At 35.9% G+C, this 12221-nt stretch overlaps 1 protein-coding gene across 1 annotated transcript in view; it reads left to right on the top strand.

The window, feature by feature from the left end:
* The window catches only part of ABCB5 (ATP binding cassette subfamily B member 5), a 54934-nt gene that overhangs the window by 20002 nt on the left and 22711 nt on the right, over window positions 1–12221 (top strand). The window contains exons 11-15 of the mRNA XM_058182740.1: window positions 2770–2880; window positions 3221–3346; window positions 3532–3735; window positions 7604–7774; window positions 10817–10978. Coding sequence (XP_058038723.1) covers window positions 2770–2880; window positions 3221–3346; window positions 3532–3735; window positions 7604–7774; window positions 10817–10978 — 774 coding nt within the window. The remainder of the gene's footprint in view (window positions 1–2769; window positions 2881–3220; window positions 3347–3531; window positions 3736–7603; window positions 7775–10816; window positions 10979–12221) is intronic.

Below are 12221 nucleotides of genomic sequence, written 5' to 3'. Positions count from 1 at the left end.
TTTTCCTCATTTCTTCTAATTGCTGTTTATGTCCCACCACAAGCCTGTGTAAACGAGCCATTACGAACTCTAGCTGACCAAATCATGGAGGCTGAAGCCAAACACCCTGATTCACTGGCCATTGTTTTGGGAGATCTAAACAAGGCAAACTTAAGGAAAGAACTACCAAAATACTTTCAGCATGTCAATTGTCCCACCAGAGGCAAGAATACTCTAGACCACTGCTACACAACACTAAAAGATGCCTATCGGTCTTTACCACGTGCAGCTGTAGGACACTCTGATCATTGCATGATTCACCTTGTACCTGCTTACAGGCAAAGACTTAAAGCCATAAAACCAATAATTAAATCAGTGAAAACCTGGACGGAGGAATCTGAATTAAAGCTACAGGCATGTTTTGACTGCACTGATTGGAATATTTTTAAAGATACCTCTGCAGACCTGGATGAACTCACAGATACTGTAACATCATATGTCAACTTCTGTGAAGACCTATGTGTACCTACAAGGAACTTGCGAATACACAGTAATAACAAACCTTGGTTTACACCTAAACTTAAGCAGCTACGACATTCCAAAGAGGAAGCCTACAGAAAAGGTGATAAAATGCTGTACAATCAGGCCAGAAATGCACTAACAAGGGAGATAAGAGCAGCAAAAAGAAGCTACTCTGAAAAGCTAAAGAATCAATTTTCAACAAATGAACCAGCAAACATGTGGAAAACTCTTAAAAATATCACCGGCTATGGCAAACCTCCTTCCCAGGCTGAAGGTAATCAACAACTGGCAGATGACCTGAATGAGTTTTACTGCAGGTTTGAAAGGAAACTACAGCCACCTATCTCCACAACCCCCATCTCAGACACACCAACAACAGCCAAGCCTCCTACAACTGACCCCATTTCATTGGGTTCACAACCCCTAGTGATCACAGAAAAGGAAGTGCAGGACCTATTTCACAGACAAAAGCCAGGAAAAGCTCCAGGCCCAGACAAGATAACTCCTTCTTGCTTAAAAGTCTGTGCTGACCAATCGGCCCCCATTTTCAGCCATATTTTCATTAAAGCACTAACACGTGCTATGTTCCTTCTTGCTTCAAAGGCTCTACCATCATCCCAGTGCCAGAGAAGCCCACCATCAAGGAACTGAATGACTACAGACCAGTTGCTCTAACATCTGTAGTCATGAAAACCTTTGAAAGGCTAGTGCTTTCCTACCTGAAAACCATCACGAATCCGCTCTTAGACCCCTTGCAATTTGCATACCGAGCAAATAGATCAACAGATGATGCTGTTAATATGGCTCTGCACTACATCCTACAACATCTTGAGTCTCCAAAGACCTATGCAAGGGTCCTTTTTGTAGACTTTAGTTCAGCATTCAATACCATCATTCCAGACATTCTTCTAACTAAGCTAAACCAGCTACAGGTACCGGAACAGACTTGTAAGTGGATCACAAGCTTCCTAACAAACAGGAAGCAGCAGGTGAAGCTAAGCAAGATCACATCAAATACCTGTACAATTAGCACAGGGGCCCCCCAAGGCTGTGTGCTCTCCCCACTTCTCTTCTCTCTGTATACCAATGACTGCATCTCCAATGATCCATTTGTTAAGCTACTGAAGTTCGCAGATGACACAACAGTGATTGGTCTCATTCGAGACAATGACGACTAGCCTTGTGGTGCAACCAAAACAATCTGGAACTGAACACACTCAAAACCGTAGAAATGGTGGTAGACTTTAGGAAAAACCCCTCCATACTTCCACCTCTCACAATACTTGACAACACAGTATCAACAGTAGAAACCTTCAAATTTCTGGGTTCTATCATATCGCAAGATCTCAAATGGACAGCTAACATCAAAAACATCATTAAAAAAGGACAACAAAGAATGTTCTTTCTGCGCCAACTCAGTAAGCTCAAACTGCCCAAGGAGCTGCTGATCCAATTCTACAGAGGAATTATTGAGTCTGTCATTTGCACCTCTATAACTGTCTGGTTCGGTTCTGCAACCCAACAAGAAAAACACAGACTTCAGAGGATAATTAGAACTGCAGAAAAAATAATTGCTACCAACTTGCCTTCCATTGAGGACCTGTATACTGCACGAATCAAGAAGAGGGCCGTGAAAATATTTGCAGATCCCTCGCATCCTGGACATAAACTGTTTCAACTCCTACCCTCAAAACGACGCTATAGAGCACTGCACACCAGAACAACTAGACACAAGAACAGTTTTTTCCCGAAGGCCATCACTCTGCTAAACAAATAATCCCCTCAACACTGTCAGACTATTTACTGAATCTGCACTACTATTAATCGTTTCATCGTTCCCATCACCAATCTCTTTCCACTTATGACTGTATGACTATAACTTGTTGCTGGCAATCCTTATGATTTATATTGATATATTGATCATCAATTGTGTTATAAATGTTGTACCTTGATGAACGTATCTTTTCTTTTATGTACACTGAGAGCATATGCACCAAGACAAATTCCTTGTGTGTCCAATCACACTTGGCCAATAAAATTCTATTCTATTCTATTCTATTCTAATATCTCTAATTAGCCTTAATTTATAGGAAATGTATTTCTTATTTGAAAAGGTGGCTATAGTTCTCAGAAATGCAATTCTGTAAGAAGAAAAGTAATGCATCATTTTTAATACTTTACATCTCATACTTTTTAACATTGGACAAAAAATTGCGTATTATATTGTATTTATAGAAATTATAGATTTCTTTCCAATTATTTTTCTAGCCTCGTCTCATAGATAGCAGTTCCACTGAAGGATTCAAGCTGGATAAACTCAGAGGAGAAATTGAATTTAAAAATATCTATTTCAGTTATCCTTCTAGACCAAATATTCAGGTAAAACAGATTATTTTTTCTTTCTCTTTTTATCCATGTAAAAGAAATGTTAAAGCTATTTTCTCTGCGATCAGAGGTCTTAAGAATGTGTAATTACAAGCTTCATCACAAAATAAAAACACTCTAGCAATAATAATAATGTGTAATTATAGAAGATAAAGGATCTTTCTTAGATATCTTAAACGAGTCCCTCATTTTTAGAATGTTTTTACTAACTAAAAATATATTAGATAATCTTCAAGAAGATTTTTCCTGTACTGAAGGCATGATTTATAGTGTATTAAGCCAGAGAGGTGACTAAAATATCTTAAATATATATTTATATTTTGAATAATTCCAGATTCTTAGAGGTCTGAATTTAAAAATACAACCCGGACAGACCATTGCTCTTGTTGGTTCCAGTGGTTGTGGGAAAAGCACTACTATTCAACTCTTGCAAAGATTTTATGATCCACCACAAGGACAGGTTTGTTTTAATGCAAGGACAACTGTGATATCTTCTATTGGGGCTTCTGGATTTGACTTTTCAATAAAAAAATGCCCTAAATCAGGGCTAACATACAGTATCTAAAAACTGTACATTAGTAATCAATATTTACTTAATTAGTCTACACTGGTGGCTCTTACAAACTTCTATTTTCCTTCCTTCAGATCATCATAGATGGGCATGATATTCGGACCCTTAACCTCAAGTGGATGAGGGAAAACATTGGCATTGTAAGCCAAGAGCCAGTTTTGTTCGCTACCACAATTGCAGGAAATATTCGTTATGGCAGAGAGGATATTACTGATGCTGAAATTGAACAAGCAGCCAAAGAAGCAAATGCTTATGACTTCATAACAAAACTTCCTGATGTAAGTAGCATAATTTTCACATTCTTGTAAGGATGACCCTCTTAGTAAGGATGGACTAATCTGTTTTCCCTCCCTCATTTATGTCTTCTACCATACATTTTTTTCTTTAAGCACAATATACTTTATCATAGAGCACTTTATTGAAGCCAGTATCATCCAACTAACCTTAACACTTGGCACCTTATTATGTAGCTGATTTATTTGTATCTAATATCTATAGCCTATCAGACATTGTTAAACTAATAATTCTCAGTATTGTGCACTGTAGGAATGTCTGCAGTAATTAAAACAACAACAACAATCCTGGAGCAAAAATCTCTGCAAAAATGCAGAATGTTGGGATTAAAGCCCCACCCTTTGTATCCACATGAGAAAACATACAAAAGGGAGAAGGCTTCAATTGCTGTTTAGCCTGCTTTCAGAAGGAGACACACACACACACACACACACACACACACACACACACACACACACACACACACACAGTTGCTCCTCTGATCTTTTTGTATTGCTAGCTAGACAAAAAGACGGAATGCATTTCTATTAGTGAACAATAAAGCACACTTTCTACTTACCCTCACACTTCATGTTTTCTTTCAAGCATGCTCTATAATATTATTAAACTAACTTAAATGAATTTTCATAACAATATTATTAAACTTCTCATATGAAATATTTTATATGCTTGGGAAAAAGTATAAAGCTCATATAGTCTGAAGCGTTATATCTGCTGTTCTAATAATGATCTATTAAACTTGTATAACATCCAATTCTCAATTACTCATAACAATCATTTTATTTATTTATTTATTTATTTGTCACAACAGCATATATATGATATATAAGCATATATATACATAAGTATAAGCATGAAATAACTATATGAATTGGATACAATCAAAGGGAACATTAGCACAGGAACGGTAGGCACGCTGGTGCTCTTATGCACGCCCCTTACAGACTCGAGATCCATCCCACCACTAAAAGATTCTAACAGCAAAGAATATAATGATGAAACAGTTAAAGCAAACCTCTTCAACACATTCTTTGGCACAGTCTTTGTTAACAGTAATGGCTTATACCTGACATTCTCCAATCGTACCAACAATGAGTGCAACGACCTAACGTATTTAGATTTCACAGAAGATAATGTTGGAAATGCTCTTTGCAAACTGAAACCATCGCTATCTATTGGACCTGATGGACTATGTGCATACTTCTTAAAAAAGCTTTCCACTAATATAGCAGAACCACTAAGCATAATCTTTGAAAAAGCTTTCGCGACCAGTTTCCTTCCCAAACTTTGGTCACTTGTCACGGTCATCCCTGTCTTCAAAAAATGAGACCCCAGCCTAGTTGAAAATTACCTATCTCTCTTTGCTGTGTCACCTGCAAAGTAATGGAATCTATCATCAACCAATCCATTACCCTCCACCTAGAAACAAACAACCTACTCTCTAATAAACAATTTGGTTTCAGAAAAAAATTACCATGTAAATTACAATTTCTTCACTGCAAAAACATATGGACTACAAATCTTGATCAGGGCAAAGCAATAGACGCAATCTACATAGACTTCTGCAAAGCTTTTGACTCAGTAGTACATGACAAACTTCTCATAAAACTAAAATCCTACGGCATCTAAGGACCCTTCCAGAATTGGATAACAGCTTTCCTATCAAACAGACAACAAGTGGTCAAAATTGGCAAAGCTCTATCAAATTCTGTTCTTATCAAAAGTGATGTTCCCCAAGGCAGCGTTCTTGGATCAACGCTCTTCATATTATACATTAATGATCTCTGTGACCATATTAAAAATAATTGTGTTCTCTTTGCTGATGATGTCAAATTATGTAACACCACCAACAATACAACTATCCTTCAAAAAGTCCTTGACTTTGTATCTGAATGGTCTAAAACTTGGCAACTCCAAATCTCAACCAGCAAATGCTCAATCTTACATATTGGAAAAAAGAACCTAAATACTAAGTACAAGCTTGATGGACATTACCTTACAGATGACCCCCCACCCTGTTAAAGACCTTGGAGTTTTCATATCAAATGATCTAAGTGCCAAAGCCCATGTAATTACATCGCAAAAAAGGCCTTAAGAGTTGTAAACCTAATCTTGCGTAGCTTCTTCTCCAAAAACACTACACTACTAACCAGAGCATATAAAACATTTGCTAGACCAATTCTTGAATACAGCTTGACTATTTGGAACCCATACCACATTTCTGACATCAATACAATTGAACGTGTCCAGAAATATTTTACAAGAAGAGTTGTCCACTCCTCTGAATACAACAAAATACCTTATACCACCAGACCTGAAATCCTGGGTTTAGAAAATTTAGAACTATGCCACCTTCGACATGACCTGAGTTTAATTCATAGAATCATCTATTACAATGTCCTTCCTGTCAAAAACTACTTCAGCTTCAATTGCAACAATACACGAGCACACAATAGATTTAAGCTTAATGTTAACCGCTCCAATCTTGATTGCAGAAAATATGACTTCAGTAACAGAGTTGTTAATGCTTGGAATATACTACCAGACTCTGTGGTCTCTTCCCAAAATTCCCAAAGCTTCAAGCAAAAACTGTCTACTATTGACCTCACCCCATTCCTAAGAGGTCTGTAAGGGGCGTGCATAAGAGTACAAGCGTGCCTACCATTCCTGTCCTATTGTTTCCTTTCGTTATATCCAAATAATATAGTCATTACATACTCATACTTATATATATGCTTATATATTGTATAGTTATTTTATGCTTATGCTTATATATACAGAGTGACAAAATAAATAAAATAAAATAAAAATAAATAAAAATTAAGGATTTTGCCTTTGAAAATAATATGGACACCTAGAGGGTGCGAAGTGTAATTTTAAGCCACATGAAGAAATGCAAGATGTCTTTGTAATGTCAGTCAGACTAGTAATTATACAGAGGTCCCAGAAACAGGAATCTCACCACACCTTCTTCTTTCCTCAAGCTCTCCTTCTCTTTAAACCTTGATACTTTTGAATTAGGTCAATTTTTTAAAGGTTATTATATAATTTTCTTTGTTTTTCTTGGTAAAATAACTCTAAGATCATATACCTTTCACTGGTAGAATCTTAAATTAATAGGAAATCCAAGGCACACTCATTCAGGTTACATGGGTGTTTCCAAAACTTTTCTTGAATGAGATTATTAACTGCTATGTCTTCTGAATATTCAGTCATCATAGTATGATATGTTGTTATTGTAATGGAGATTGAACTAGCTGTCTCAATTGTGCAGCTCTTACAGTCAATAGGTAATTATATTTAATGACCGGCTTTGTTTAATTATGGTTAATTATAAGGTGGGTTTGTGCATCCGTATATACTCATTTACTTACTTTGAGTAGAAACACTCGCTTTTGAGAAATGGCAATTTTTCATCACACTAGAAACCAAAAATCAATGCAGTAGCTCAGAAGTAGAGTAATGAAGCGTATTTATACCACATTCATACAAATGAATGAATGTTACTCAGAGCATGCCAACATAGGACTTCCTTTTCTTTTCTTTAAGAATCTTTCATGTCATTGTTTAATTCAGCTATCCCTGAGATTTTGAGAGAGAAACTATTGGCACAGTTCATCTGATTAAAATGTCAAGAGAGCAACAAAGCCCTCCCTATATCCAGTGAGAAAGTGTCTGCAGATAGAAAGTGCTCTGTTTGCTTTAAAACTGTCTGTGTGTCCGTGTGCACCTGCACATGGCTAATGTGTGTTTGGCTAATATATTCAATATGCTTGCTTGAATACTAATAATCTTTTCTCACTTAGAAAACATATGAACACAGTGTTCATTTCTATATTTTGAATATCCCAGAAATTTGATACCATGGTTGGAGAAAGAGGCGCCCAGCTCAGTGGGGGTCAGAAACAGCGTATTGCTATTGCTCGTGCCCTGGCCAGAAACCCCAAGATCTTGCTGCTGGATGAGGCCACTTCTGCTTTAGATAATCAGAGTGAATCCATAGTCCAAGCAGCACTTGATAAGGTAAACAAGCCTACTTAAATATGATTGTGTAGCGCTTCAGCTATACATAAAGAATGACTTTAAGGAATTAAAACCCTTTTGGTGAATAAATGCAAGTAAACATACCCACAGGTGATTCAAATTATTTTCAAAAAAGAAAATTTTACTCAAATATGTATTATTTAGTAAAATACGTATTTCATGATGAAACTGTTTGACAGTTGAATTGAAACAATAAATGAAATGAAGCAGTGAAGTACAAAGAAAACAAGGAAAACAAAACAGAGACACACTATTCTCTCCAGGACAGATAAATATACAATCAATTGTGTTGATGTACACTACAGGCAAACAATTAAAGGCAAAAGTATGTTAAAGAGCATACATAAGGGCAATGTAGCTTCCTCAATAATATGAAGATCTTCTGCATTCTAAGAGAAAGTCTAGAGGGTCTAGCAAAGTTTGCAGGATGGGAAAAAACTGAAGATTTGTTTAACAGAAGTCCAAAATGGGAAATGGTTAGTGTTTTTTAAACATATGATAAAGCAAATCTGAAATGCTATGACTATTGTAACAGTAAAATAAAAATCACCTAACAGTAAAAATGCTAAAAGGTATCAATCTTTCAGTGTTTCAGAATGGAGAAAGATAGGCATAGCACTTATTACAACTTTTTATCAGACTCAACATTGTTTGGATTTAAAGATATGAGTTTAAAGATTATGTACAACTAAAACCTATAATGCATGGTTTTTTTTAAAGATATGAGTTTAAAGATTATGTACAAAAAAACCTATAATGCATGGTTTTTTATAAAAGGCCATCTTATACTAATACCTTAAAGCTACTAATGAAATTTTTAACCTCATAAAATCAAAAGCAATAACATTTACCTAAAGCTTATCATTTTATTTAAGAGCTTCCAACCATTTTACAAGGCTCAAAACTGAATGTCTAAAAGTATTGTTAATGGATAATGCACAGATGGATGTTCTTTTATTAATGCTTGCATATGTGTGTCTGTGTTTTCCTATAACAAAAATTTCAGTATTAGTCATTTTTGACAAGGTGATTCATTAACCATTAATCTTGTGGGTATTCTATTAATACCAATGAACTTTCCAGAGAAAAGAGTCAGTAATTTCCCTTTAGCAGTCCAGTTCTTGTTTTCTTTTATGAATCAGGATATTGTTTCCATTTATAAAAGGACTCATTGCAAAGAGAAAGTTAGCAGGCTTAACTGAATCTACACTACCCAAAATTATCCCATGATTAATCTACCAAATCTACCAAACCAGGATCTTTGTTTAATCAGTTCCGGATGATGATGATGATGATGATGATGTCTCCCATTATTTCCAATTGACCAAAAGAAAGTGAAATGATGTAGACAATATTTCCATTATTTTAATCAGCCCAAACTATAGAATGACACAAAATATAAAAACAAATGATAATGAGTATTTTCATCATTCTTGGAATGCAAACAGATCAAAATCCAATCTAGATATAAGACCAAAAATCTAAAAGGATAAATTCAGGGAAGCCTGAAAATTGGGAAAGTGGCTCTTTTATTTATTTGATAGCTACTTAGACATTTTGAATGTTCCTAAGTGATTTTATATATATAACTTATATTAATAATTAATATTATTAGTAAATTATTAAATAATATAATTATTAATAAATTAATAATTAATTAATATTAATAAGTTAGAACAATTAATCAGTGGAACAACTTGCCTCCAGAAGGGGCCGGGATAGCTCAGGCAGTAGAGAAGCCTGTTATTAGAACACAGAGCCTGCAATTACTGCAGGTTCGAGCCCGGCCCAAGGTTGACTCAGCCTTCCACCCTTTATAAGGTAGGTAAAATGAGGACCCAGATTGTTGGGGGGGCAATAAGTTGACTTTGTAAAAAATATACAAATAGAATGAAACTATTGCCTTATACATTGTAAGCCGCCCTGAGTCTTCGGAGAAGGGCGGGGTATAAAGGTAAAAAAAAAAAAAAGAAGTTGTAAATGGTCCAACACTGAAAGTTTTTAAGAAGAGTTTGGATAACCATTTGTCTGAAATGGTGTCACGTTTCCTGCCTAAGCAGGGGGTTGGACTAGAAGCTCCCTTCCAATTCTGTTATTCTAAATTCAAAATTATACAATAAACATTTAATATGAGATTATAATGAGACTATTATACTCTCCCCAACAAAAAGTTGCAATCATTTCCACAAAACAAAGTGTATGTCTGTTGTATTTTCCTTGTCCCAGTGCTGGGGTCAAGAACAATATGATATACATTAGACAAAGGTCCTGGAGAGACAAGAGATTTCTTTTTTCCAAAACACTGTAAGCTAGAGTGCATACCTAAATGTCTATGAAGATTCTCAGTCATCCAAATCATGGTTGTCCCAAAGGTGCTTTTTTCTAAAGGCAACTGGACTTCCTTGGTTTTACCTTAAAGATGTTTCACTTCTCATCCAAGAAACTTCTTCAGTTCTTGGATAGAAGCAAAACATTTTCAAGGAAAAACAAAGAAAGTCCAGTTGCCTTTTGAAAAAAAAAATCTTTGGAATTGTAAATTGGAGTTCTTGAAAGCAGTTTTCTTCGGTTGCCAAATGGCAAACAAAAAACTATATGGGTCTTTTACAGTTGTCCCACATTATACTTAAATTGGTGTGAAGCAATAGCCACGATTTAAAGCACTCTATCAGTAATGAAACTTGTAGCATGATGTTAACTTGTAGCAGATTAATTTAGTTATAAGTGAATTTTAAATCTGCATGATATGCTCAACCATACCTAAATAACTATGGATTGCAAATATACAATATTGACAGAAAATATGAGATATAAAAAAGCACTTGAATGTCTGATTAAACCAATTAAGTGGGTTAACAGCAACATATTTGAGAAATAGACATCATTTATGTCATGAGTTAAAATTTTAATAGATCTGATCTCTATACATGAAGAAATATAGGATGGTATTGTGAAGAAATTCATGTTTTAGATAAGGCCCTTGTTCTTTTTTTTCATTTCTTTTTCTTTTGTCCTTCTTTGAAGGCCAGGGCTGGACGCACCACCATTGTAATTGCTCACAGACTCTCTACAATCAGGACCGCTGATGTTATTGCTGGCTTTGAGAAGGGCGTTCTCATCGAACAGGGGACACATAGTGAACTCATGGCACATAAAGGAGTTTACTATGCCCTTGTAATGCAGCAGGTAATGAGATTCAATAGCTTGGTTCAAATATGATACTATATGCTTTATGAGAATAATTCCCAGGTGTGCACTTTCTGCCCTTTCCCACATCCTAACTATGAAAGGTCTAGAATTATCCATTTTGGGTAAACTGCAATGTAGCATTAACTAAAAGTGGGGGGACATTCCGCCTTTATAAATAATGTTTTGAAACTATCTTGTTTCAAGAGAAGCTACTATTTGTCCAGGTTTAATGTTGATAACTGTGCTTTGGCTAAACATGGACACAAATGTTGTAGCTGTTCAAAATAGGGTACAGGAACATATAAGCTCACTGTTCCATAATAGTGTAATAGTCAAGCAAAGTTAATGAAATATTATTGGCTGTCTCCGCAGGTCAAAGAAATATTACCCTTAAGCTATATGTGCACCTTAAAGAATTTTTGTTTATGTTTTTTTTTTAATTTAAAATCTGAATGTTTACCAGCTTGTTTGGACCTGGCGCATTGCAGATATTAATATTCACCTCCAGAGTAATCTCTTTTTCCCAAGAATGCCACTGGATTCTGTATGGATCCAGATATGTTAGAACATAGGTAAATGCAGTCAAGATTCTGTTACTATAGTCCAGTGCTTCTCAAATAGTGGGGCGGGCCCCCCAGGGGGGGCACGAGGCTCCGTAAAGGGGGGCGCGTTTGACCTCGGCAAACACTGTCATAACAAGCTAAGCCCCGTGTTTACAGTCGCGCGGGAGGGCGCGAAAAATGTTTTCTTCTCCCTAGGGGGGCATGACAGAAAATAATTGAGAAGCACTGCTATAGTCCAATATTTCTCAACCTTGGCAGCTTTAAAGTGGGTGGATTTAACTCGCAGAAATCCTCAGCCAACCATGACTTTTTTTTTTGCACTAGTCATTAAGCAAATCACAAAATTGTTAAGTGTATCCAACTTCTTCCATTGACTTGGAAATCAGTTGGAAGCCAACTGGCAAACATGTAACCCTGAGATGCTGCAACTATTAATCCCTGCTGGTTGCCAAGTGCCCAAATCACAATCTCATGACCATGGAAATTCTGCAATAGTTGTAAGTGTGATGATCACGTTTTCATTGCCATTGCCATAAGTCACTTTTTCATTGCCATTGAACTTCGAACAGTCACTAAAGGAATGATTTTAAGTCAAGGACTACCTATAGATTTAATTGTCATAAATTGTAATTAGAAAAATTGATAATTTATTTTTTTTCTAAGTTTTCTAAGTTTTC

This window comes from Ahaetulla prasina, chromosome 4, assembly GCF_028640845.1.
Source record: "Ahaetulla prasina isolate Xishuangbanna chromosome 4, ASM2864084v1, whole genome shotgun sequence".
NCBI lineage: Eukaryota > Metazoa > Chordata > Lepidosauria > Squamata > Colubridae > Ahaetulla > Ahaetulla prasina.
Note: the sequence above shows the minus strand (reverse complement) of the source record. Positions and strands in the feature narration are given on the sequence as shown.